This window comes from Lissotriton helveticus, chromosome 8 (assembly GCF_964261635.1).
Source record: "Lissotriton helveticus chromosome 8, aLisHel1.1, whole genome shotgun sequence".
Classification (NCBI taxonomy): domain Eukaryota; kingdom Metazoa; phylum Chordata; class Amphibia; order Caudata; family Salamandridae; genus Lissotriton; species Lissotriton helveticus.
Genome location: NC_136069.1, coordinates 2,512,495 through 2,537,854, shown reverse-complemented (window position 1 = coordinate 2,537,854; position 25,360 = coordinate 2,512,495). Strand labels below are relative to the sequence as shown.

The window sequence follows — 25,360 nt, the reverse complement described above, 5'->3', positions numbered from 1 at the left end:
CGAACTTCCTCAGCAGCGGCAGCTGGGGCATGGACAGACAGGCGGTGCTGTGTGGAGGGGGAGCGACCTACCTGGTGGGGTCAAGGGTCGCTATGAGTGTGAGACTGTAAGGGCGTGTCCTTTTATTGTGATCAGTGAGAGGGTTTAGAGCATTGTGATCTGGAGGTGCCAATTCACTTATTTCTTTGATATGGTTAGCAGGGCAAGTGAGGCACTCTAGCTAATCGGACTCAGACTCATAGATACTGAGGTGGTATAGTGACTCAGTCCCTACATGCTGATGTTCAATGGTCCTAAGCATGGTTCTGTTCCAGAGCACAGTCCATGCAACAGAAGAATCAGAGTTGGGGAGCAGATCTTACCTGCAGTAGGAGCTAAGGATCCCACGATGTGCGTCCCTGGAGAGCCGGGTGATGACCTGAAAAGAGAAGAGAGACTTGTGAAAAGGGGAGGAGGTTACGAGACGGCGATAGGCATACAAGACTCTAACAACAAACTTGTCGCGGCAAGAAGGGGAAGGAGTCCCAACCTGATAAGTCGGGCAGAAGAAGCGAGAGGGTGGAGCGAGGTGAAGAGAACCATGGGAGTTAGAGAGTTGGAGAGAGACTGGCAAAATGAGGCGGTGGACATTGGAGAAGCCACGAACCAATAGGACAACACCATAATGCTCCTAGATAATGGGACAGAGATGGAGGGCGATGCAAAAGCTGAGAAGGAAGAACGGTGGACTGAGGAGTGTTGGACACTACAGACAGCCACTCTGCAGCCCACCACACCCACACTCAACCAAGGTAGACACTCCCAGATGGGTTGTGCTACCTGGGTGACTCAGGTTTTATTGCATGATATCCCTTAATGTATGGTGGAGGGAAAACTAATTATTTCAGTATTCTGGATTTTTTAGTTGTGGTTTGACTTTTGCACCAGTGAGAGATTGAAGGATGTACTAAGCACATATTACTGTTGTGATGACTCTTAGCCATGTTCACCACGATCTGGTGCAAGGTACCACCTTTGGTGTGGTTGGAGGACAAAGGAGCACTGTGTGGAATTTATTTATTTATTTATAAAGTTTTATATAGCGCTAACATGACCACCGTGGGTATCAGAACATTTTACAATATATGAGGCAAGAGGGTACATGTAAACAACCAAGAGTAACTACAGAGAGGAGAAATAAACATGAAATGAAATATCACAGCAGGAGAAAATAAACAAAGTAAAAAATTACACAGTCACAGGTGTCCGAACCTCCTTCAGAACCTTAAGTGTCCAACATGGTAAGTACAGCTAAAATTTCACAGTCAAAAAAGATCACACATTCTCCTGAGTTATAAAATGTCAAGGCCGTAATATACAGGGCGAAAATTCACCGACATGGAAAAGGCCTAGCATTCAAATGGTCCATGCCACCGGGCCACGGATTCACAGTTAGGCCACGGCATCAAGTGGAGAGGCCAGATTGAGGTAAGAATTTCTTCATAAGGAGCCTTTTGGCTTCTTTCTTGAAGAGGAGCGTGGAAGGATTTGTCCTGAGTTCGGGGGAAGGGAGTTCCAGTTCCTTGGAGCCATACCCAAGAAGGCACGGTTGTAGGTCTTTTTTTTCTTGAATTTATGGGGTTTGAGTAATAGGGTGCTGGCACTTCTGGAGGCTCTCGGACCACATGTGGGCACCTATTTCAGCGCAAGGTATTGCAGAGTCTGGTGGTGGATGGCTTTGTGTGCCATGCATGCAATTTTTAAGTGTATCCGGGCTTCATAAGGAAGCCAATTAAGGGCTAACAAGTCCGGAGAGATATGGTTGATTTTTTTGTGCCAGTCATGAGCCTAGCAGAAGAATTGAGGGCAGCCCTAAGAGGAGCCATCTTCACTCTGGGCAAGCCACACAGCGTAGCACCACCATAGTCCAGCTTTGAGAATTGAAAGGGAATCTGATGAACCTGTCTGAGGACCCTGAGGACCAATGGATGCAGAGCAAGAAAAGGAGGTATATAAAGAGGCGGGGCTAAAGATAGAAGTGCCAAAGGCACGATAAGACAGGAAAGCCTTGCGGCACGCCCAAGCAACATCTTTTGTTTACTGCTCCCCTGCCCCCGAATAAATGACTTACCTGGGACATTCTCTCTGTTTTCTTTTGGGAGGGTAGTCGCTGGTGGCATCCGAGGACCCTATAAGGAACAGAGAAGAGGTTTTGGGAAGATTTTCATGACAGAGAACGCCGGGCAGGAAGGAGGCTGTTAAAACAATAGACTATCCTTAAAGTCTTTTCTTATTTTCTCCCTTGTCCTGTTGACCTAAATAAAACCATCCATCATGAAAATACCACAGATGAGCCCCCTACTCATTATTTCTGTCCATCCCTCCACAGGTCAGGGCTGCACCGATGTGAGGAGCGGCAGCACCTTTATAGCACCCAGCGTGGGTTAGTGGGGCGTGCCTTTTAGGATTCTTCAGCTTTGTTCTTGTCCCGAGGTGGCAGCCACCTCCTTAGAAAAGCCTGGGACGAGGGGCATCGGGATAAAGCTGTTGAAAGGTGCAAAAGGACATTGAATCCTCATCCACTAGCCACTAACCTGCTTTATCCACTCAAAGTTAGGATGCCGTTCCGTGCAGGTAACAGTAGTGCAAGTACCAACATGGACGATAAGCAATAGACATGACTCAAAAGAAATTCAACACCAATTTATAAAAAACAAAGCAGATTTTTATGTACATTTAGACACCAAAACAAAGACAGACGGGTGAGTATAACCAGATTTATGGATTTTTTAAAGGGAAAATAAATCAGTCCATTTCAATCTTGCAAAACGCTAATGTTGCTGTCAATGGAAAGACCCTAGAACACACTAGTGACACGCGGTCACTTGCAGGTCATGCCCAGTGAAAACCATCGGGGTTAAGGTGATGGGGGTCCCAGAACCAGGGTCCAAGACTCTGTTAAATTTTACCTCGCTTGTAGGACCCAGGTGCAGAGTAGTCCTGGCTGTACCTGGTGCTGAAGGAGGGAGCTGGTCTTGCTGCTTGCATAGTGCCGGCGAGGAAAGGGGTGCAGCATCTCAATAACGGGGTGGGTTGAAGATGTTGCGGTATTCCCTCGAGGCACAGCATCAAACAAAGGTGGTGGTAGCCTGACTGCCCACCAACAAGCCCTGGTAGTAGCAAACACAGCTTTTAGTTACTTTGACGTCCTGGAGTCCAGAGAAAAAGTGTAGCCACCTGAAACTTGCTGGAGGTCAGTACTAAGTTTCCTACAAAGCACTATACTATTTACTTTTGGGCAATCCATCAGCAGGTTTCTCTGTTCTTAGGAGCCAATGTCTGGTCCAGGATGAGTATTGGTCATGAAGTTGCAGAGTGGTTGCTACAGGGTCAGAATGTCAGGCAGCCACTAAGGTAGCCACCTCGATATGAGCCACACAAGTCACCCCATCCTGGATTCCGTTGTACAACTAGTTTTCAACAATGTACAGGTTTGTTTGGTTTCCCAAGGCACCAGCAGAGCTAGGGTCCAAAATCCACAACTAGGCACATTGCGAAAAAGGGACAGTTTTCATGGGACAAATGTGGTGTGTCTACGTTGCGTCTTGACACATTTCCTGTCGCGGGCACTATGCCTACCCACACAAGTGAGGTACCATTTTTATTGGGAGACTTTGGGGGAATGCAGGGTGTGAGTTGTAGTTTGTGGCTCCTTGCAGATTCCTAAACTTTCCATCACAGAAATGTGCGGAAAATTTGCTTTTGTGACACATTTTGAGGTTTGCAAGGGATTCTGGGTAAAAGAACCTGGTGAGAGCCACAAAAGGCACCCCATCCTGGATTCCCCTGGGTGTCTAGTTTTAAAAAATGTATAGGTTTGATTGGTTTCCCTAGGTGCCAGCAGAGCTAGGGTTCAAAATCTTCAGCAAGGCACTTTGCGATAAAGGGTCTGTTTTCACTGGAAAAATGTGATGTGTCCATGTTGCATTTTTGGACCGTTTCCTGTCATGAGCACCAGGCCTACCCACACAAGTGAGGAAGCGTTTTTATCAGGAGACTTGGGGGAATGCTGGGTGGGTGGAAATGTGTGCCTGCCTGCAGATTTCAGAACTTTCCTCACAGAAATGTATGGAAAAAGTGAGGTACCATTTTTATAGAGAGACTTAAGGTAACACAAAATAGTAGAACAATAGTTATTACTTAATTGACTTTCTATGCAATTCTACCATCCAAACGTAAGGCAGTGTCTAAAAAAGAAGTCCTTTTGAAAAACGCCCTCTAATTTACATGCTTGTATGGGTACCCACAAATTCAGAGATGTGCAACTAACTGCTGCCTCTAAACTCCATATTTTGTTCCTATTTTGGAAATAGGTTTCCTTGATAGCTATTTTTCACTCTTTATATTTTACCAAATGAATTGCTGGATACCCCGTACATAAGGGGAAAAAGCACTGCAGGCGGAGCTCTGGTACCTCTGATTCGAGGTGAACCTACAAACCCTATATATCCTCACAACCAGAAGAGTCCTTCCGTATATTGCTTTCAAAAATCTGCCAACTTAGAAGAATTTACAGGTGAAAACAAAGGCACAAATCGCTGTTTTTTTAACTGAATTTCAATATTTGTTTTATTTCAGAATTGTGTCTACTTTTCAGAAATGTATAGCTGTCCAGGACCCATTATTGGTTTCACACCCATTTTACCACTAAATGGAAGGAGGTTGAAAGCACAAAAAATAAGATAAATAGGCTATGTGCCCTTAAAATCCAAAACTGTTTAGAAAATGTTAGTTTTCTGACAAACGTCTGCTTGTTCCTGAAAGCTGGGAAGATGGTGATTTTAGCACCATAAACACTTCGTTGATACCATTTGCAGGGATAAAAACAGATGCTTTTTTCTGTAGCACTTTTTCCCTTTTTAAACAACAAAAACAACAATTTTGCTGTATTTTGGCTAATTTCCGGGTCCCCTCCAGGGGAATCCACAAACCTTGGGTACCTTTAGAATTCTCAGTATGTTGCAAAAAAATTGCTGTGGATTTCTTATGTGGGCAAAAAGTTACAGGGGCCTAAGAGCGAACTACCCCAAAGAGCCAAAAAAAGGCTTAGCACTGGGGGGAGGCCTTGCAGGGAAGGGGTTCAAGAACATTGTATGTCATTGTATTAACTCGTCCACAAAGCAGCTACCTCTCCTATCACTCGCTGTCTTTACACTTGTCTTTGACCCTGTACGGGGCTCCGCTGCCGTTTGTCTATGTTTGTGCTATAGAAATACGATGTACATACATACATTCATCCTTTCTCTCACCTGTTTGTGAGTGCCTAAATGAGCATTTACTAAAGAGTTTATTTGAACCTATCTATATTTCAAGAATCTAACATGGACTGTGAGTAGGACGTTCTGCTGTGTTTGGGCACCTCTACCACAAGGCCACTAGTAAGGACATGGGTGTGAGGTTCAAGCCGTGGATGTTACCAGGCTTCAAGGCCCATGGAGGTAGGTGAGAGAAGTGAGGCGTGTCTTGTTAAAGTAATGCTCTTTACCATCAGACATCCCATGTGCTCCGTCGGTCGTGATGGCGATAACTACGGGATGACGCTGGGCCTGATTCACAAGGATATTTATATGTAGTAAAGTTACGACTGCGGAAGTACAGCGATTCCGCAGTCATAACTTTACGACATGTAAATACCTTTGTGACTCAGGCCCTCAGTCTTCACATCACCATCTCTGAGTCAAGCCTTGAAAGGTCGTCCAAGATACTTCAGAGAGTCAAAGAGACTTTTAAGACCAACTTTGTACCTTAGAACTCATACCCATGAATCCTGGCAGTGAGGAGCACGTGCAGTCTAACGGCTAATGGTACCCGGTGGACCAAACCACTTCAAGGATGCGGGGAACGGTGTGAGAGGGCCTGGGGTCCCCTTTTACAGCTGTCCCGTTGGATGGCATGGGGTTACTCCTCGCTTCTCACCATACTATAAGGAGTTCATTCACTCACGCACCAGCACAGTGGAGTCAGTGGGGGTGCAGAGGGGCAGCCGCACCACGCAAGCACCCCAAAAACAACAACATGCAGCAGCAAAGAAGACTCACTGAGGGGCTTCCAGATGACATCAGACCAAATATACTTTCAAGGAGTTCCAATGGGGAATCCTACACAATTGTTGGGTTTGCAAAGTCCTTTGTATTATTCTCTAAATAAGGAAACCTGTAAAAATGCTTTTACTTTGGCCTTCAAGGTGGACCTTGGGGCGTTGTCTTGAAGGATCTCCCTCTCACCTGGCTGTTGCTTTTCTCTGAGCCTGGCTGCCGCACCCATCAGCCCGACCTTGGCCAAGGCTTGGATGGTGGCCTCAATGGCCGAGTCCTTGCCGTAGCGCTCTACAAGGAGGTTCTTGGTGTCAATCCGGTCTGCGTCCTCCAGGCTTCCTCGGGGGATGTTCCGCTCTCCATTGAAGTTAATTTCTGATACTTTATCCTTAAACCTCCTGAAGTCATCTTTGGTGAGATCCTCCAGGGCGTGGAGCAGGAGGTCCCCAGATGTGCTCCCTCCGTCCGCCATGGCTCATGTGAGGCTAGGTCTGAAAAACATGTTGGGATATACAAGAAAAGGGCTTGTCACAAACTCTAGAGTCACGGAAGTCAGATACATGATAACAAACTCCTCACACCTGCACAATGTGTTTCAAATATTGGATGAAATCCACTTAGTATAGCGCCACTGTTGGCCCACTGGAGCGTTTTGGAGCTTTAATCAGTGCACAGCACGGCTATAGAAGTAACGATGTCCACTCTAATGTCCAGTGTGAGCTAGAGCAGGAGTCGGACAATGTATCTGCTGAGGGACTGGATCAGGGCTAGACTTTAAGGATACCCCGAGAAGAGAAGTAATTATAATTACAAGGAAATTATTTAATTAGTGGTTATTCTAGAACTATGGCTTGATAGTGATACGCACCCATTAACCTGCGTTAAACATCTGAAGATTCCAATACAAAACTTAACAAGCATTGACATAGCCAATAGGTCTCGCCTTTGGGACCTTATAAGTGTTTAGCCATGCAACAGTTGATGTTGTTGCAACAAGGATATTGTGCTGCATAACTAAATACTTATAAGGTCCCAAAGCTAGACCTATTGGCTATGTCAATGCTTGTTATTTAAAGGGTATGTAGTAAACTGTACTGACAAAGTTAATAGGTCTTGTCAGGGGGTAAGCGAGGGCCACTAGAAATTTGACGATTTCCACATAATTATAGATTTGCCATGCAATCCATCATTTTCTTTTACTTTGCAGATGCTAACAATACACTATTGTTTTCTAACTCAAACGGATCAAAAGTTACTAAAACAAAAAGCTATCACGCAAGTTGCTGCGCAGTGGCAAGCACTTCCCTTTTCTTCCTGCATAGTTTACTCAAGGCTGTTGCATAATTTGGCCCTCCTGTTTCACAATTTGGCCCTCCCCTGATGCATATTCCAGTGGCCATGTGAATAGTGCATTTATAGCTGTGGATGCAAATGATATAGGCCAAATAGAAGGAAGCGAGAGAAGAGAGGGGTGTTTTAGACAGAATAAAGACAGAGGGAAGGGAAGAGCTAGAACAGAGGGCAAACGAAAGAGGAGAGAGCATTGCAGAGAGGAGCAACAACAGGGCGATAAGAGGGGAAGTGTAAGAGGAGAAGGTTATAGATATAGAGAAACAGAAAGCGAGACCAGATACAGGGACATTAATAACTAGCATTTACAATGCAACGGTCTCGCCTTTGTAAAAGTTAGAGCTATTGGCATTGTAAATGACAGTATTTTTACTTATGTGTTTGTTTTGAAAACAGATAAATAAATGGCATTGTCTTTTACAATGTGAATAGCTTAATCTCTGGCAAATGCCACACACAAACACAGAGAGCCCCACACACACACACAGAGCCCCCCCACACACACATAGCTTCCCCACACACACACACAGAGTCACACACACACACACACAGAGTCTCACCCACACACACAGAGTCACACCCACACACACAGAGTCACACACACACACACCCACCCTCACACACACACACACACACACAGAGTCACACACACACATAGAGCTACACACACACACAGAAAGAGCCACACACACACCCACAGAGCCACACACACACAGAGAGCCACACACACACACACAGAGTCACACACACACACAGAGTCACACACACACAGAGTCACACACACACACACACAGAGTCACACACACACACAGAGTCACACACACACATAGTCATACACACACGCACAGAGTCACACACACACAGAGTAACACACAGTCACACACACACACAGAGTCACACACACACAGTCACACACACACAGAGAGCCACACACACACAGAGAGTCACACACACACACACAGAGTTGCATGCACACACACAGAGCCACACACACACACATATACAGAGAGCCACAAACAAACACACAGAGAGCCACACACAAACACACACACACACACAGAGCCACACACACACACAGAGCCACACACACAGAGAGCCACACACACAGAGAGCCAAACACACACACAGAGCCACACACACACACACACACACACACAGCCACACACACACACACAGAGCCACACACACACATAGAGCTACACACACACACAGAAAGAGCCACACACACACCCACAGAGCCACACACACACAGAGAGCCACACACACACACACAGAGAGCCACACACACACACAGAGCCACACACACACACACACAGCCACACGCACACACACACACAGAGCCCCCCACACACACAGAGCCACACACACACACACAGAGCCCCCCCACACACACAGAGCCCCCACACACACAGAGCCCCCCGCACACACAGAGCCCCCCACACACACACAGAGCCCCCCCACACACAGAGCCACCCCCACACACACAGAGCCCCAGACACACACAGAGCCAGACACACACACAGAGACCCCCAACACACACAGAGCCCCCCCCACACACACACACAGAGCCCCCCCCACACACACACACAGAGCCCCACAATAAGAGAAACAAAACAAAAAGGTAAGGAAAATGAGGAAGAGTGAAAGAAAGTAAAGAGAGAAGAGGAAATTTGGCAAAAAGAAAAGGTGGAATTGGCATATGAAATGAAAGTAAATAGGGAGAATGAGGTAAAAGAAATTAAAGAAAGAGAATGGAATATGAGGCAACGAGAACAAAGCTAATGTAAACGAAGGGGAAAGGAAGATTACAGAAAGAAAGAAATAGCACTTAAAACAGGGAGAAAAGGGAATCAAGTTATGAAAATTGAAGAGAGAACATCACAAATAAAAAGGAGTGGAGTGGGATGAGAGAAAGAAGCTATAGAGAGAGTGTTGACGAGGCATAAAGAAATAAACACAATTAGGAAAGGAGGAAGGAGGCAGAGAGAAAGAAGCCAGATTTTTGCACAAAAAAAGGACCCAAAGAAACTGGGGGAGAAAAAACCTGAAGAGAAAGAAATCAACTTATAATAAAGAAAGTGAAGAGAGAAAGCTGGAAACTAAACGGGAAGAAGCAACACCAAAAAAATGGAACAAAATTGAGAGAACGACAAGAAAGGAAAGGGAGGAAACTGGATCAGAGGCAAAAACAGCCAACAAAGAGGACGCAAGAAAGGTAGTGAAAAGGAGAGGGGCTGAAAAGCAGGTTGTTTGCTGGAAAGGACATAAAAATACGGCAGAGAAATGAGCTGAAGCTACAAGTGTGCGCAGCCCGCGAAATCCATCGCTGCTGCCTTGCACTTTCCAGATGTGAGCAGCTACAGGAAGCCGACAGCCAATAGGTGAACGGAGATCTACCAGACTTTTAAAGCGGAGTACCGTGCACATTAGAAGAAAATTACGAGGTAACGAGGGCGCCGGGAGCTACACGTTTCAAGAGCGTAGGTACAGGGCCGCCTCTAAACAAAGGTGATGCAGATAGACTCCGTGTGAAGTGAGTGATAGAGGCGTTCTGGTACCCACCCAGCCAGTGACTGGAGGATGCAAGAGTTATATGAAGAGTAAAGACAGGCCACCGCTTCCAGGTAGGGACTCTAGGCAGAAGTCTCGGGTCATCACATCCGAAAGGACCCTTTCGGATGTACCCTAAGCATGCATTGCAGGGTGTGTGGGGCCCATCTAGTGATAGCTTCCTTCCCCGGGCTTAGTATAAACAATACACAGTGTGTGGGTCACCGCGCCCAGACAGACACACTGGTCTCTGCAACCAGTCACATGCGTAGGGCACCTCAGAATCACAAGACACTGTTGTATTTCTATATAGGACCCTAATTCGATATTCCCAATTCATGCCCTTGTGCGGTTATAATCAATATTATCCTTACAAAGGCATAAGAATCATATCCATATTCAGTAATAGCCCATGCAATCCAAAGCACAGCACGGCTGCTCCCATCGACTCCTAGAAAGCACAACGCAATCTTTAAACAAACCAAGCCTCCAGCAGCCCGGGAAATCCCCCCCTGCTTTTGTTTTGATTTGAACAAGAACTCCTGGAGTCCAGCAAGAACTGTTAGTTCTTAGTGACGTCTTATGTCCAACCTTACGTCAAACCCGGCACCTTTCAGGTATAATATACCAACAGTATCCTTAAGCAAACACACGGTGGTTTGGAGCAGAGCGGCTATCTACTTGCCCGAGAGCCCAGCTGATGCGAGGAGCCCACGGAAGCTGCCCCTCCCCTTTGACGCGCTGGAGAAGCTACTTTTTCTCACGCCGAGAAAATCCAGCTCCGGTGTTCCCGAGTCACCCTTGCGGGTTGCTGGGAGATCGAGTCCTGAAGAAAGAGATATCAGACCTCCCGCATTCTATTACTAAGGTACGGAGCTGACTAAACCCTTAAAGAGAATTCTTGAATCAGATCCTTGGCAAAAACAATCTTAACCAACTTAACTTAAACTGCTACTTACTTACTCCTTCCCAAGTGTTAGGCTTAGGTCAGGTACATCGGGGTAGGCGTAGTTAGAAGCACCAGTTGAGTATGTTAGTCAATGGATTTATATATGTATATATATATATATTTTATCTATTTTAAAATATCATATGGCTAAGAAACCATATCTATGCTTTTACAGTATTATTTCGTAATACTACTTTTACTGTACGCATTTTACTTCATAATAAGTATGGCAATTGTGGCAATTCATTTCTCTTGAATGAGAAAGAAGACTGCTCAATAAATTAACATCTTTTTATTGAAAACGCCCGTCTCTCTATTTCTCTGCACTCTGGTGAAACTAAGTATGCACGATTGACTGAGTGAAATAGCTGCCTATTGTTTTCACACGACTCTAGAGATACACTCTATTCTGAGGGAGCAAAGTTGTCATGTTTGTATGGTTGTCAGAAGCTAATCCCTTCTTGTCTAATCCGGAGAGTTAACTCTTTCCTGAATATTTCAAGAAAGTTTCTAGTGACCTCCGAGCTAGCTGGCAAAACTAATTAAGTCTAATATAGTCATTAGAGACCTAGTCGACCTCAGTCCCACGTCTACACTGCTGTTTATATTATTCCAATGCGCAGAGCCTATTGGGAATATAGGAACTACACTACAACACGGGGGGCTCACAGACACAGCGGGCAGCCCCGCCAGTCACAAGACACAGTATGGCCCTCCCAAGTCACCAAATCCAGACCAAGGATGTGGGGTCCCTGTGGTCACCTCGTCCAGACAGATAACAAGTGGGTGCCCCTCGTGTCAAGAGACACTGCGAGATTTTAATCACCATGTTTACACAAACACAGTGTGCGGGCTGTCACAAGGCACTGTGTGGAACGTTTGCCACAACGTCCAGACAGGCAAAAAAAGTCTGAGTCCCCCTTGGTGACCGCCCCAGTCATTTCAGATGATCTAAACACATGGGCACAAGGCAAGCATGCGGGACCCTCAGCTGACCACGCGGAGCCAGACACCGTGTGAGCGGCCCTCGGGTCACCAGGTCCAGTGACACAGTGTGCCGACCCTGAGGTAGCCCGGTTCAGCCGTACAGAAGGAGTGGCCCCAAGCTGGTCATATCCAACCAGGTACATTGAATGGTGTCTCCAGTAGCTAGGTCCAGCCAGACATACTGTGTGGCTACCTATGGTCAAAATACACGGTTTACAGGACTACAGAGGTCACAGTACTTGATGTGCGGGGCCCCGGCAAACCTGTGTGTGGGTCTCACCAGTCACCCCGTTCAGCCATTGCGCAGACACTAGACATGCAGTCGCCAGCATCTGCGTGTGGGTCCCTCTGGTCTTCAAACACAGTATGTGGGGCCCCATTAGTTACAATAATCGGTGTGGGGACCCGGCTGATCACATAAGAGCAGACCATTCAGTTCACAGTACAAAGTGCGCGGGGCACAGTAGTCATAAAACATGGAGTACAGGGCCCCTCGGTAAACAAGTCCCTGCCAGACAGTGGGCGGGGCCTGCCAGTCTCTGGAGAGACCCAAACAAGCAGATGCCGGCCCTTCCAACTGGAAAACACAGTCTGCTGGCCTCTATGGTCACCACACGATGTATGAGGTGCCCACCGATCCTAATCCTAATGCATTGCCATCTCGTGGCAAACACTTTCACACAACCCACCTGGTCATTTCTGCTTATGCCTGAGGAAATTCTAAACTGACACAACAAAAACCATCTTGCAGCCTGCATTTCTGCCCAGGAACTGTCGCACACCCAACCCCCCTGTTCTTTGCAGGTCAACTGAAAGCTACCAGACACTCACACACTAAGTCAATGATTCATTTTACATCTCCTGCTCCCAGCCTGATAAACCTCCTTGACACCTTGATCAGGTTATATGGACAATGGTCTGACTGCTGGCTCCTAATCAGGGTGGGTAAATAATGACTTGAAAGACCCGGCTTTGATCAGGCAATTGAACAATGACCTGAAAGAAAGAGCCCTGATCAAAGCAGAGTGGACAATGCTCTGTGTACCAAGCCTTGACCAGGTCACCAACTACAAGCATCGCCTTGATCAAGCTATCAACTACAAACACTGCCCTGATTGGACAATGGACTGACAGCCAAAAGAATGGTATGAGAAATATATAAAAGGCTTGTAAGCTACAGAGTAAAGTAGCAGCCTCCTCTGTCTTGTCCATGACTAGCTTGGGACTCTGGGGCATATTAGCAAGGGGAAGTATTGCCGCTTTTTCTGCGAATTGTGCCGAGAAAGCGGCGATACTCCTAGAGCCCTATCCACAAGGGCATTTTAACACCTGGGTCAAGCCAACTTTGCATGTCGGCGACAAACATCGCTAATGACATGCAAAGTGGGCGTTCCCACGTCCAACCACATGTAAAATGTGGTTGGAGGTGGGAACACCCTATTACCAAGGCAGGCGTTGGGAGAGGCAGACCTGCGATAAACTCGTTTATCGCAGGTCTCCAACGCCTGCTCTGACCAGGTGTTAGGGCATTGATAACATGGGGGTGTGGATCATAACGCTGATTCCATCCACCCATATTATCAATGCACACATTAGCGCATGAAAACAACGTTTGTTTTCATGAGCTAATGTGCCATATCACCGACTATCGCCGGGTTTCAGTTTGCCTACGTGATGCGCCTTGATAATTGCGCGCTATCACAGTGAAAAGATCCGGCGATAGCCGGCGATATGGGAATGTGCGTTGTGCGTTTTCTAACGCACTTCTAGGTGATATGTCCCTGTGTTCCTTAGCCCGGGCTATTGAATAAATCTGGGTTCCTCCTGCAGACGTAGGCTCCTGTGTCTCCTTTTTCTAAGTATGAAAGGTATGGAAGACTTGGGCGGTTCCCCCGCCGCTGAGACCCAGTGAGTGGGTTATTACAGTTCTTCAACGGTGTGCTGGGCCACATTGGTCTTAAATCGGATCATGCAGCCCCTCCCATCACATGACCGTGTGGGGTGGGACTCTCGGGTCACAGGCCATGTTATAAACATGCAAGCACTGAACACAGCAAGATACGAGTACTTTACAAATCTCGACGTCGAGTTTTATTAAAAAAAGGAACACGCTGTGATAATCAGTAGCCCGATTTGTTGGAACAGCCCGGAACGAGCAGCCGCACAGCAGCAAGGGGAATAGCCGTAATGGGTTTAATACATGTTTATCCGCAGTGTTTAAACAATATTGTCTCTCTCCACATGTGCTGATTCCACGTCTTAGTGGGGCCTTGCATTTGCATAAATATAATATGTGTGTGTTTATCCAACATGAGCGTCCTTTAAAGGCGTCTTCAATGCACTTTAAATGAGTCCCATAGTCTGGGGGGAAACCTAACGTACCTGCAACAGTATATGCTTAAATATTACCCGGCAGCCGCGCTAAAATGTGTATTCGGAACACACTGTATTTCTAACTGTTCGAGCACGGTGCTTCTTTAGCAGAAACATTTTCGAAAGGGAAACTGCGGTAAATACTGCATTTTTGTTTTTTAAAGCGCTACAGACAGCCCCTGCTTTTCTAGCAATCAAAAGAACGCTTTTCTCTGTAGCTTGCAGTAAGTTTTTTTACGGCCACCCCTCCCCCAAATTAAAAACTCATCTTTAAAAAAAAAAACATTTTCTGTTCCTCAAGTTAAACAAGGGGCCTGAGACATGCTGCTAAGTGCACGGCGGGGATACTCAATACCGCACCAGCCGCCCATGTCCGCACATGCAAGCAGAACTAACATGCAAGCGCCCCATGTTGCAAGACGGATATACTTACAAACCCCGCTTGCCGCCATGCTCATACTCACCGCGCCGCCTGCAGCCGTCATTAACAGACCACGAAATGCAGCCACAAACAAGAAAGAGAAACAAGCGCTTGCCATGTCTGTAAGCCCCGTCCGTTTGCGATTGGACGGCGTGTTTTTCTTTCTCCCCTCTTCTCCATTGGCTGGAATGTAAACAACGGGCATGTTTTTGACTTGTTTACATTCCAGCCAATGGAAAGAGGAGAGAAAGAAACGAAAAAAACACGCCCCCCAATCCGAAAAAGACGGGGCTTAGAGCAAGAGAATGAAGTCACTGAGACCTCTTCTCCAATGGCTGGCCGCCGTTTAGGATGCCAGCCAATGGAGAAGAGGGGCGGAGTTTACCCTCGCTACTCAGAGTCATTAATTCTCGCCAGCGAGACTGCGCATGTGCGCAGCCTACGCTAGCCGAGACCTAAAAAATAGATGGATGGATGGATGGATGGGAATGGATGGATGGATGACTGGGTGAGTGGGTTGGTGGGTGTATAGATGGATGGATGTGCTAACAAGTGAAACGTGAGAAGTACAAGAGCGAGATGGGGAGACAAGAGAACAGATTACTGAGAAGGGGTGGAGGAAAGGGGAGTGAGAGAACAGAATAGCTAGACAAGAAATAATGGAGTGTAAAGAGATCAGGAGGTTGTTGATGTAAGTGAAAAGGCAGGGATAGGGGAGAGAGAGTGGATGGGGATTTATAGAGAAAAAGAGAAGACAGCCAGAAAGCCAAAGCGTAGGGGTTGTGGGAGAGTCCACAATAGCCTGGATATTTATGGAATAGGTGTACTTCCTTTTTCCAGAGATGTGTGATGTTGCAGCTGATGGCACACATTGCGTGTGTGCAGCCAAGACATAAGGGAACACAGCAATATCATTAAAAAATGTAAACTTTAGTTGTTCTTGCTAGATTTGGGAAGTGCGGAAATTGAAGTGTTAGGCTGACGAAGGCATCCAGGACAGTTGCCAAAAATGAAGACAAAGCACTGGTGCGATTCCTGCTATCTGGCCATACATACTTTGAAAAGACCCAGATGGCAACAAACGAAGTGCCGCCATTAGTTTCCCATGTTGTGGGACTGCATGTGAAGGGCCAGTTCTGGATTACAGAATTGGTCCAACCTCTCCAGTAAAGCAAGGATATTCTCTTTATTCAGCCTGCCTAATTTGATGATCTTCCTGATCCTCTGGAAAGAATATTTCCCTTCCTCTTCTCTGTAGGTGGTGTTGTCTCAGACGTTCACTCAGAGAACAACAACCTCTCTGGCTGGAATTATTTACGAGAAGAATGTTATAGCCAATCCCTTTATATAGTGATGAAACTGTGTGCCTTTTTGCAGATGCTAGGACCATGCAAAGGATAGTGGCACAATTCAAGCATTGCGCTCCACTGCGTGACGCAGCATCTGTTTTGTAAATACCACTGCTTAAGACCTGCCATAGGTTTTCATTGGAACACCCATCTTGCATATATTAAAATATCTTTATAAGAGCTTTTAAGCCAGAGCTGCCTACCTTGAGGCTGGGGAACCAGATTTGAGTCTGGCACCGACTCACCATCCTGTGATTCTGGGCAAATCACTTGATCTCCCACAGTCCAACCAAAATATGAATATGTCCTTATGTAACACAACTGGTGCTCATGTAAAGCGTTCCAATACCTTCGGGTCGAGTTTGCACTATAGAAACCGCAAAAAAAAGAGCAGAGCTTGCATCATGCAGGATGAAAAAAATGATACAAATACACTGCATTTGTAAAAATGACTTAAGAATTTGCGTTGCCTTGCATCGCCTTGTGCAAAGCACAGACAACGCAACACCTTTATTAAATCTGGGCCTAAGTATTCAATTTTACACAGAAATCAGCTCAGCAAACACATTCTGCATGGTCTGCATTCCATCCAACATACACAGCTCCACAAAGACTGCAGCCCCACCGCATGCAAACTAAATGGTCCACTGGATTGTGGATTATGTGATTGACTCTGGACAGGTCACCGAGGGCAAAGGAACTCAGCCACCCTGTCCTGTGACCAGCACAACACAGAGGATGCGAAATCAACAGAGCAATACTTCAGCGAAGAGAAATCCGTTCAATTCCCCCAGATTTTAGGAAGGTGCCCGATTTCATACCAAATCACTTTTCCCTGATGCGGCGGATATGTAGGAGTTCTATGTGCGCTATATTGGGAAAAATAATAATAATAGTGTGTTCTTCACTGAGGGATCTGGGGGTATATTACCAAGAAATAGCGATATTTATCGCTAAGCAGCGTTAGTGGCAATAATTTTATCGCCGCGCTTCGACGATTTTTATCGCTGAGATACCTTGCTATTATCAAGGTTTCTCTCAAAAGCGATAAAAATCATGCGAAATGCGTGAATATCGCTGAGAATACAGCGATATTCATGCATTAGCGTCCAAATGTGCTTAGCCATGTTATCCACCTCCCATTGGATAACATGGCTAAGAACTGGTTTGGGCAGGTGTTAGTTTTTGGCGATATTCGCGCTTAGCACGAATATTGCCATCACTAAGCCTGCCTTGCTAATAGGCGTTAGCGACGTTAGCGACTGTTTTCAGTTGCTAACGGGTTGGGAACACCCACTTTGCATGTCATTAGTGATAATTATCGCTAACATGCAAAGCGGGCCTCAAAATGCTCGCTATTGCCTCGAAGCTGTCGCTAACATCAGTTAGCAACAGCTTGCTAATTGGGCGATAGTATTATCGCTGCTTAGCGGCCAAAAACGGCCACTAAATCGGTGAAAATAGCATATCGCCAGCATTGATAATATGCCCCTGAGTCCTCGCCAAGAATCGGGGTCAGCGTGTGCTTCGCGGGGCCTGGCAGCGGCTCGTTTTCAGTGTACGGGCACAGATCACTTGCGAGCCTGCGCGGAGTTTCAATTTTTTTTCCTGGTGAAAATATTGTCTTCGGATGAGCGCCCTCAAATAAACACCGAGAATAGCCGGGGAGAGCGAGAAGTCATCCGCAGGTTATGGACGCAAAGACACACTGTAAGCAGACTCGTGTAACCTTTGGGAATATGTTTAATTGGTGTTCCCCCTAATTGCACTGATGCTCAATAACGCCTGTTACACAGTCACAGACGATAAATCTGTTGTCAAAAGTGACATCCGTGCGTTTTCTGCATGAAATCAGTCCACACTGCAGCTCACATACTGCCATTTCTCACAGGCTGCGTCTGTTTGCTGTGGTATTGCTTTCAAAGCATGTGTGCATGCCGAGAATTACCCTCAATATGTACTCATGTGCCATCCCGATATATTTTCTTGATGCGCTGTCAGCTCGATGTGCCGCTTGGTTGTTCGGAGAACAGAGCGCTGCTCTGCCGAGGAAGAAATGAGCGAGACATGCATGTTTTCAACTATATGTATATTTTTTTAAATATCTTTTTATTATTAATTGAACAAAATAAAAATCTGCATTGGGTGTACATAATCAAAACAAAATTACCAGGCATGCGTCATCCTACATTCAAAATACAATTACAAGATATAACAAATCTTTGGGATCACAGGCAACCCTGAGTGTCCAGCTCCCTCTGTCTGATCGGGGGCGTACAAAGATCACCACAGTAGGCATTCCAGGCTCCACAGATTTTACCCCACTTCTCCGGGCAACCCCTAGCAACGTACACTACGCGTTCCCTAAACATGCACCTGTCTAGATCTTGGGCCCACTTGGTACAGTGGGGTGACTGACTAGCTCTCCACAATTGTGCAATATTCCGCTTTGCAATCATACATGCCAACGTCACCCATTGCTTCAAATACACATTCAAATCTGTGGGTTCCCAAATGTTCAATAGGCATCTCCGGGATTCTGGTTGTACCTCACACTCCAACACTTCCCTCATGACATCATGTATCGCTCGCCAATATCGCTGGATTTCTTCACAATGCCATATAATATGTATGAATGTACCCACTTAACCGCAGCCTCTCTTACAGTCGCCACTCATGACCCATCCCATGCGTACCAACCCAGGCCCAGTGACATAAGACCTATGGAGAATTTTCAATTGAACCAATCTAAGCCTCATCTGGATAGCAACTACTCTGGGGGAGGAGACAGCTTCAATCCAATCTTCGTCGTCTAATTCTAGCCCATCCGCCCCCCACCCTGCTCTGATGTCACCCAACGGATCTTCCATATTGTTGATCAATTTCCTATAGATCAATGATATCGTTTTCTCGGGGATGTGACCGTCTACCACTCGGTCCTCCAAAGGAGAAGCCTCCGGAAGATCAGCATTGTGAGGTACATGGGCAAGGAGGGCATTCCTAATCTGCATATAACGAAAGTGTTCCTTATGATGAAGCTGGTATTGTTTTTGGAGGGCTTCGAAAGTCAAAACTCCACTAGTTCCCCAGACATCCTTGATCCGACCAATACCAATAGGCTCCCATTTATCAAACCCCTTAGTGGTCCACAGGCTTCCAAGTTTCGCTGAGCTAAACAGGGGGGTAGCCATGGTCAGCTTCCCCTCCCAACCCAAACTTCTAGTAGCAGTATGCCAGACCCGCACAACATGCGCCGTAGACCCTGCAGGTGCAAACTTTCCAGGCTTAGCATACAGGGCTCTAACAATGTCTCCACCTGGCGGTTGGCTATGGTCCATAGCATAACCGGGATCGTCGGGTACGCCATAAACCACATGATTAATGGCCGCCAGATGCGATGCCCAATAATATTTCTTTAGATCCGGTAAGACAGTAAATAAAATTACGGACTATCTCTCCTTGATAAAGGACAAAGATAACTTTGTTAAAAGACAGCATGCGTGGCCATTCGTAAATGGTTTTAAGAAAAAGAAGATACAAATCTATCTGTAAACATCTTGGTCGAAAAAAAAAACAACACATTTTTATCAATGCTAGGTTTGGTATCTTTCCAGCCTTATGCCATTTGGCACCATGGAAAAGAACGGATGATATCTGTTTGTGTAGGCTATGTAAATCTGGTCAAGAAAACATCTTACACTTAATGTGCCTTTGCCCGAACCTGGAAGCGGAAAGAAAAAGTATACTAAAGAAACTGTTTAACAAACGAGGAGTAAGGACTTGTAGACAGGCACTAATGGCAACCTTAGATCCAGAAGACCTATCAATTAATTCAGCTTTCGTGAAATTTCTCATATTGGTTCAAAAACGTTGGAAGCCTGTCTTTGAATAGACTATAATCAGTGTCAAGATGATTCTACTATATTAATAATTTTAAAGGACAGAATATTTTATTGTCTTACAAGTAGTATTTGAATATATGCATTGTTAGCATTTTATATTTGTATAAGTTGTAGCTGTTTTGTAAGATTTTAATAACAAATAAAAACAAATTGAAAATTGAAAATAGCTCCGGTAGTCCGATTCCTCCATCGTACCATGAGAGAGTAAGCTTAGCTAGCGCTATACGAGGTCTACCATCCCAGAGAAGCAACCTCTGGAGGGCCTCAATCTCTTTAAAATATTTACTGGGCACCGGGTCCATCGCATTTTGAAGCACATACAGGAAACGCGGCAAGGCCATCATTTTACATAATAATGCTCTTCCCAGGAGCGACAACAGAAAAGCCTTCCACCTCTCCACATCTCTTCGAAGCCGAGTCAGCGGTGGCAACAAATTCTCTGTATAGCGCTTCTGCGGATCGAGTGTAATATATATACCTAGATATTTGAATCCAACCGTTTCAACCCTCAGAGGAGAGGACTGCGGAATCACCGGCGGATCACCCGATAAAACTAACAACACTGACTTTGATTAATAGCAAACCCGGAATATTTACCAAACGCCGCCAACACATCTAAGAATACAATCAGGGACGCCATAGGAGTAATAAGATACAGGAGGATATCATCAGCATAAAGTGATATATTATCCTCCCTTTCAGGCGACCACCGCAGTCCACGGATCGACCGGTCTCACCGGACCCATGCCGCTAAAGGTTCCAAGGCCAATGCAAATAAAAGATGGGACAACGGACATCCCTGTCTTGTGCCTCTCTCCAGCTGAAAATCCACTGACTTGCAATTATTAACAATCACCCTAGCCAAAGGGGCCGCATACAGCAATCGAACCCACCCGATAAATTCTGGCCCAAAGCCCATCTTTGCCAGGACCGAAAACAAATAGGCCCACTCAACTCGATCAAACGCCATGGTGGCATCCAATGATATCAACACGGCTGGTTGGAGTAAATCACGGGACCGGCCCAGAACACCGTGGAGTCTTCGGAGGTTCAAGGCGGTGTTACGACATGGCATAAAGCCCGATTGGTCCGGATGTATAAGTGTAGTGATTACCTTGACCAATCTAATTGCCAATACTTTCGCTAGAATCTTGGGCTCTGCATTAAGCAGTGAAATCGGTCTATAGGAGGAGAGGGACGTCCGGGGCCTACCCACCTTATGAATCACCACCACATTTGCTATTCTCTGATCATACGTAAGTTGCCCTTGCTCTTTGCTTTCCAGGAACATTGCTCAAATGTGCGGAGCAATTTTCTGGGCATTCAATTTATATAACTCAATCGGGACCCCATTAGGACCTGTAGCCTTCCCGGAATTTATGCTCTTAATCGCCTGGACTATCTCATCTATATATTGTCGGTGGTCATCAGATAGGCAGGGCATAGCAATGTCCTTAATCATAGCCGCATGCTCGGCCTCTGTGAACTCATGAGTAGAAGAGTAAACGCCCCGATAGTATGCGGAGAAGGCATCTGCAACATTCTGCAGATCAGTAATACTATCGGACCCCGCACCAACCGTGAGGCACGCTCTCCGCGCTCTAGCCAGGCTATAAGCTTTCCAGCTCTATCTCCGTGTTCATACACCCTGCTCTGCACATCATTATGTTGCCAAACAGCACATTCCCTGGAAATGCCATTATATTCATCTTGCTTTAGTCTCAACTGATGCTGACCCTCGACTGTCGCTGCCTCAGCCACTCGCTTCTCCAAAGCCATAACTTCGGCTTCCACCCGATTCACATCTGCTTGGCGCTGTTTCTTTTTCCCTGGGATTAGAGACAGGACCTCCCCCCGAAGTACCACTTTATATGCCTCCCACAGACATTGCGCGGAGTCCACTGTGCCAACGTTATTCTGAAAATATTGCTCCGAGATCTGATGTATCTCCTTCCTAGTACCTGGGTCCTTTAAATGCCACGCATTAATTGGCGCCACTCTGCCAACAGCAGGCTGTCCCACTTCGACCTGTAAGCAGATGGGGGAATGATCTGAGACACTCCTACCCAAGTGTTGCGCCTCTCTAATAGTGTCTGCCATTGCTGCTGGTATCAATATGTGATCAAGTCTGGACATAGTATTATGTGCAGCCGAGACATGTGTAAAACTTTTCTGAGTGGGATTACGCGCCCTCCAACAATCCACTAGCCCCAACGATTCCAGAAAGTCCGGCAGCCATCTCTGCTGCGGTGTAAGGGCCCTTGGGGGAAAGCAATCTACGCCTCCATCCAGCACAGCATTAAAATCGACTCCCAATACAAGAAGGCCCAAGGGCAAGGTCAGAAATACCGCTGCAAAATCCTTGAAAGTGTCTGATTGGAGGGCAGTTGGCACATATATGGAAAGAAAAGTAACTGCTTTACCCCCGACCTTTCCAAAGACCCCTACGTATCTGCCCCTCTGATCGGACCATGTTGCCTGGAGGTCAAAAGGAAAGGAGTTTTTCACAAGTATGCCTACTCCCCTAGACCCGGATGTAAAACCCGCATGCGGGATTAATTTATAGCCCCCTCTATGTAGAGCCATACAGCGGTTACTAATCAAGTGCGTCTCTTGCAACAGCGCAACATCCAGGGAGTGGCGTCTAACCAGTTGATTAACCATCCCCCTCTTTATCTTATCTCCCAATCCATTTACATTCCAGCTCAACACTCGTATCCCTGATCCCTGGCCAGTGTAAGACATTTACCCCACGCCACAGCAATCGCGCTGCAGAGCCCACACCCAATGCGAATCAAAACAAAACTGAAACTTAACACATCTAAAAGCCATATTCCCCCCTCCCAACTGTCCCTCCCCTCCACCCTGCACCCCTGCATAAGGACAATGCCCAACCCCAACTCGCAATCTGCCTGTCGCCCTACCCTAACGAAGATAGCTAAAAGTAGAAGGAGGAGGAACCTATAGCCCAGCCCCTCACCCCCCTCCCAGTTAGTTCCCACCCGAGTTATAGTCAAAGTTTGAGTTTCTTCTTGAATACAAATGGTAATCCCCCCCTCGGTCAAAGCAGTCCCCATTACTAATGTCAATCACTCCTGCTCCTGTTGCTCCTCTTCCACTCGATCCACCAATATACCATCTAACCAGTCCGACACCACCTCAGGGTTATCAAAAAACCAGGCCTTCCCGCCCTTTTCGACCCTTAGCTTTGCTGGAAAAAGCATTGAATATCTCAAACCCTTGTCCCTGAGACATCTTTTGACAGAGAGGAAGTTCTGTCTTTGGCTCTGAACAGCCTGGGTAAAATCCGGGAAGAAGGTAAGGCTGGTATTCTCATAGCGGAGCGGGTCCGCTGCTCGCAACGCCTGTAGGATCACATCCCGATTACGGAAGTTGAGTACTCTCGCTATCATCGGGCGAGGAGGTGCTCTGGGTCTAACTGGACCACCTGGGACTCTATGTGCCCGTTCGACCGTGAAAAAGTTACTGAGGCCTTTGGGTTGAAGATGATTTAAGACAATGTCTTCCACAAATAAATCAGGTGCCCGGCCTTCCGCTTTTTCCGGTATTCCAAGAATACGGACGTTGTTCCATCGATTGCTTCCTTCGTAGTCACCAAGGTTACGACGAGTCTCTTCACGTGCTGCCTGTAGGGCACGGACCTCTCGCTGCATCTCCGCCATATCGTCGACCTAGCTAGACGTCTTTATGTTGAGCGATTTCACTTTCTCACTTGTTTTAGCATGGTCCGCTCTCAATAGGTTGACTTCCAATTTTACAGTGTCAAATTTGTTATCCAGTGCATCCATTTTCTCCACCATTGACGTTTGCACCTTATTTATTGCCACCATGAAGTCCGTTAATGTAGGCTCTGTCGCCTCACCGGGGAGTCACCTCCAAGCGACGGGGACTTTCTTCGTTCCACCGGAGAACCTCTGGGCTGTGTATATCTGTCTAGTTTGTTGATTGTATGTTTTTCAGCCCTCTCCCGGCTCTAGGTGGGGACTTTTCGGTCTCCGTTCTCGATGCCATTTGAGTTTATTATTAAAGGCAGCCGCTTTCTTCTCCGAACCACGAGACTTTGCACCTCCAGAGACACGTCACACCTCCTCGGTGCCCGTATATCTCAATCGGTGATATCCACACCAAGCAGGCCCCGTCCACTCTTCACGACCCCCGGTAGGAGATAACAGAGGGCGACGACTTCAGTGCCAAGCTAGGACTTCCGGTCCTTGCGGCCGCTTTTGTCGCATTAGTGGTCGGATCACGCTGTCACCGCAGCCCGCGGCCTCGACAGGCACCAGGCCCAAATCTTCAGACGAGGACCAGGGGGTTGAATTGGTCCCTTCGATCCCAAATTTCGCCTGGGGGCACCTCTTCGGTTCCCCCACCAGTATTCGGTCTCGGGTATCAGGATACAGGACAGGATAGACAAAAGGAGGAGTGGGTCCTACGGAGCTACGCTCTCACGTGGCCATCTTGGTCCCGTGCTTGGCTCCTCCTCCGTTTTCAACTATATTTAACGGCGTTTTGCATGAAGAACAACCAATGCAAGAAATATTACTAGGGCACGTGAACTCGCAGCAAACCACGTGCGCGGCCGCTCACAAGTGGGGTAAAGTGTGAGGCACACAAAGCGTTTCCCTTGCGGAAGCGAGTCAGGGGCACCATGTGTTTGTAAGTTAATTACAAACATATCGTGTCAAGCTCGCTCCTGCAAGGGAATCGCCAAACGTGCATGCGTTGCCATTGAAGGCAATGGAAAGTGGGAGAAAAGTGAATCAATCGCAAAAGGTCTTTTTGCCTATGCAGCACATGCGCGCGAGACCTACAAACTCTGCAGCAAACCGCAAGACATTATGTTCAGAGGCTGAAACTTCCATGTAAAGGTAGCTTGGGAGGCATAAAGTGTGATGTTTATTTTAACAAGATGTCTCGAAGCCTTCCGCAATCAGGGCAGCAGTCTGACACCTGATGGAGCAAGGATTCGAAAGAAACTTGCTCTGAAGCAATCTCCCGATAAGGATATTAACCGGAATGAAAAATGTATTCAACCTGTTTCCTGAATTAACATGCTCCACACAAAATACGTGAGTTAGTGAAGCTTGGAATGCATGTACTAATGTAGTTAACTCGGAATCGGAGCACGGCGACTTTAAATGGAAAAATCAATCTGCGCAGGCGTCAGTCAAACTGACGACTGTGTGACGTATTTGCTTTGCTGGGAAAATGTTGCGCATGAGCAATAGCGCTCAAAATGGCTGCTTGTCAACTTGCATGCAGGGCACCTGCTTTACTATTAAAAACATGTTTTTATTATTAATGGCTTTTGCTTAAGAAGATATATTTAAATTGGAAAGAGTAGAAGTGGGTAGTGAACAGTGTGGGCTAAACTATGAAAATTC

The 25,360-nt window shown here is 46.5% G+C and overlaps 1 protein-coding gene across 1 annotated transcript in view; it reads right to left on the bottom strand.

The window, feature by feature from the left end:
* LOC144773335 (apoptosis-associated speck-like protein containing a CARD) overlaps positions 1-25,360 on the bottom strand; it is a 137,098-nt gene that overhangs the window by 6,273 nt on the left and 105,465 nt on the right. The window contains exons 2-5 of the mRNA XM_078658294.1: positions 16,257-16,420; positions 6,264-6,565; positions 2,111-2,168; positions 363-418 (exon numbers count right to left, since the gene is read on the bottom strand). Coding sequence (XP_078514420.1) covers positions 363-418; positions 2,111-2,168; positions 6,264-6,546 — 397 coding nt within the window. The 5' untranslated portion in view covers positions 6,547-6,565; positions 16,257-16,420. The remainder of the gene's footprint in view (positions 1-362; positions 419-2,110; positions 2,169-6,263; positions 6,566-16,256; positions 16,421-25,360) is intronic.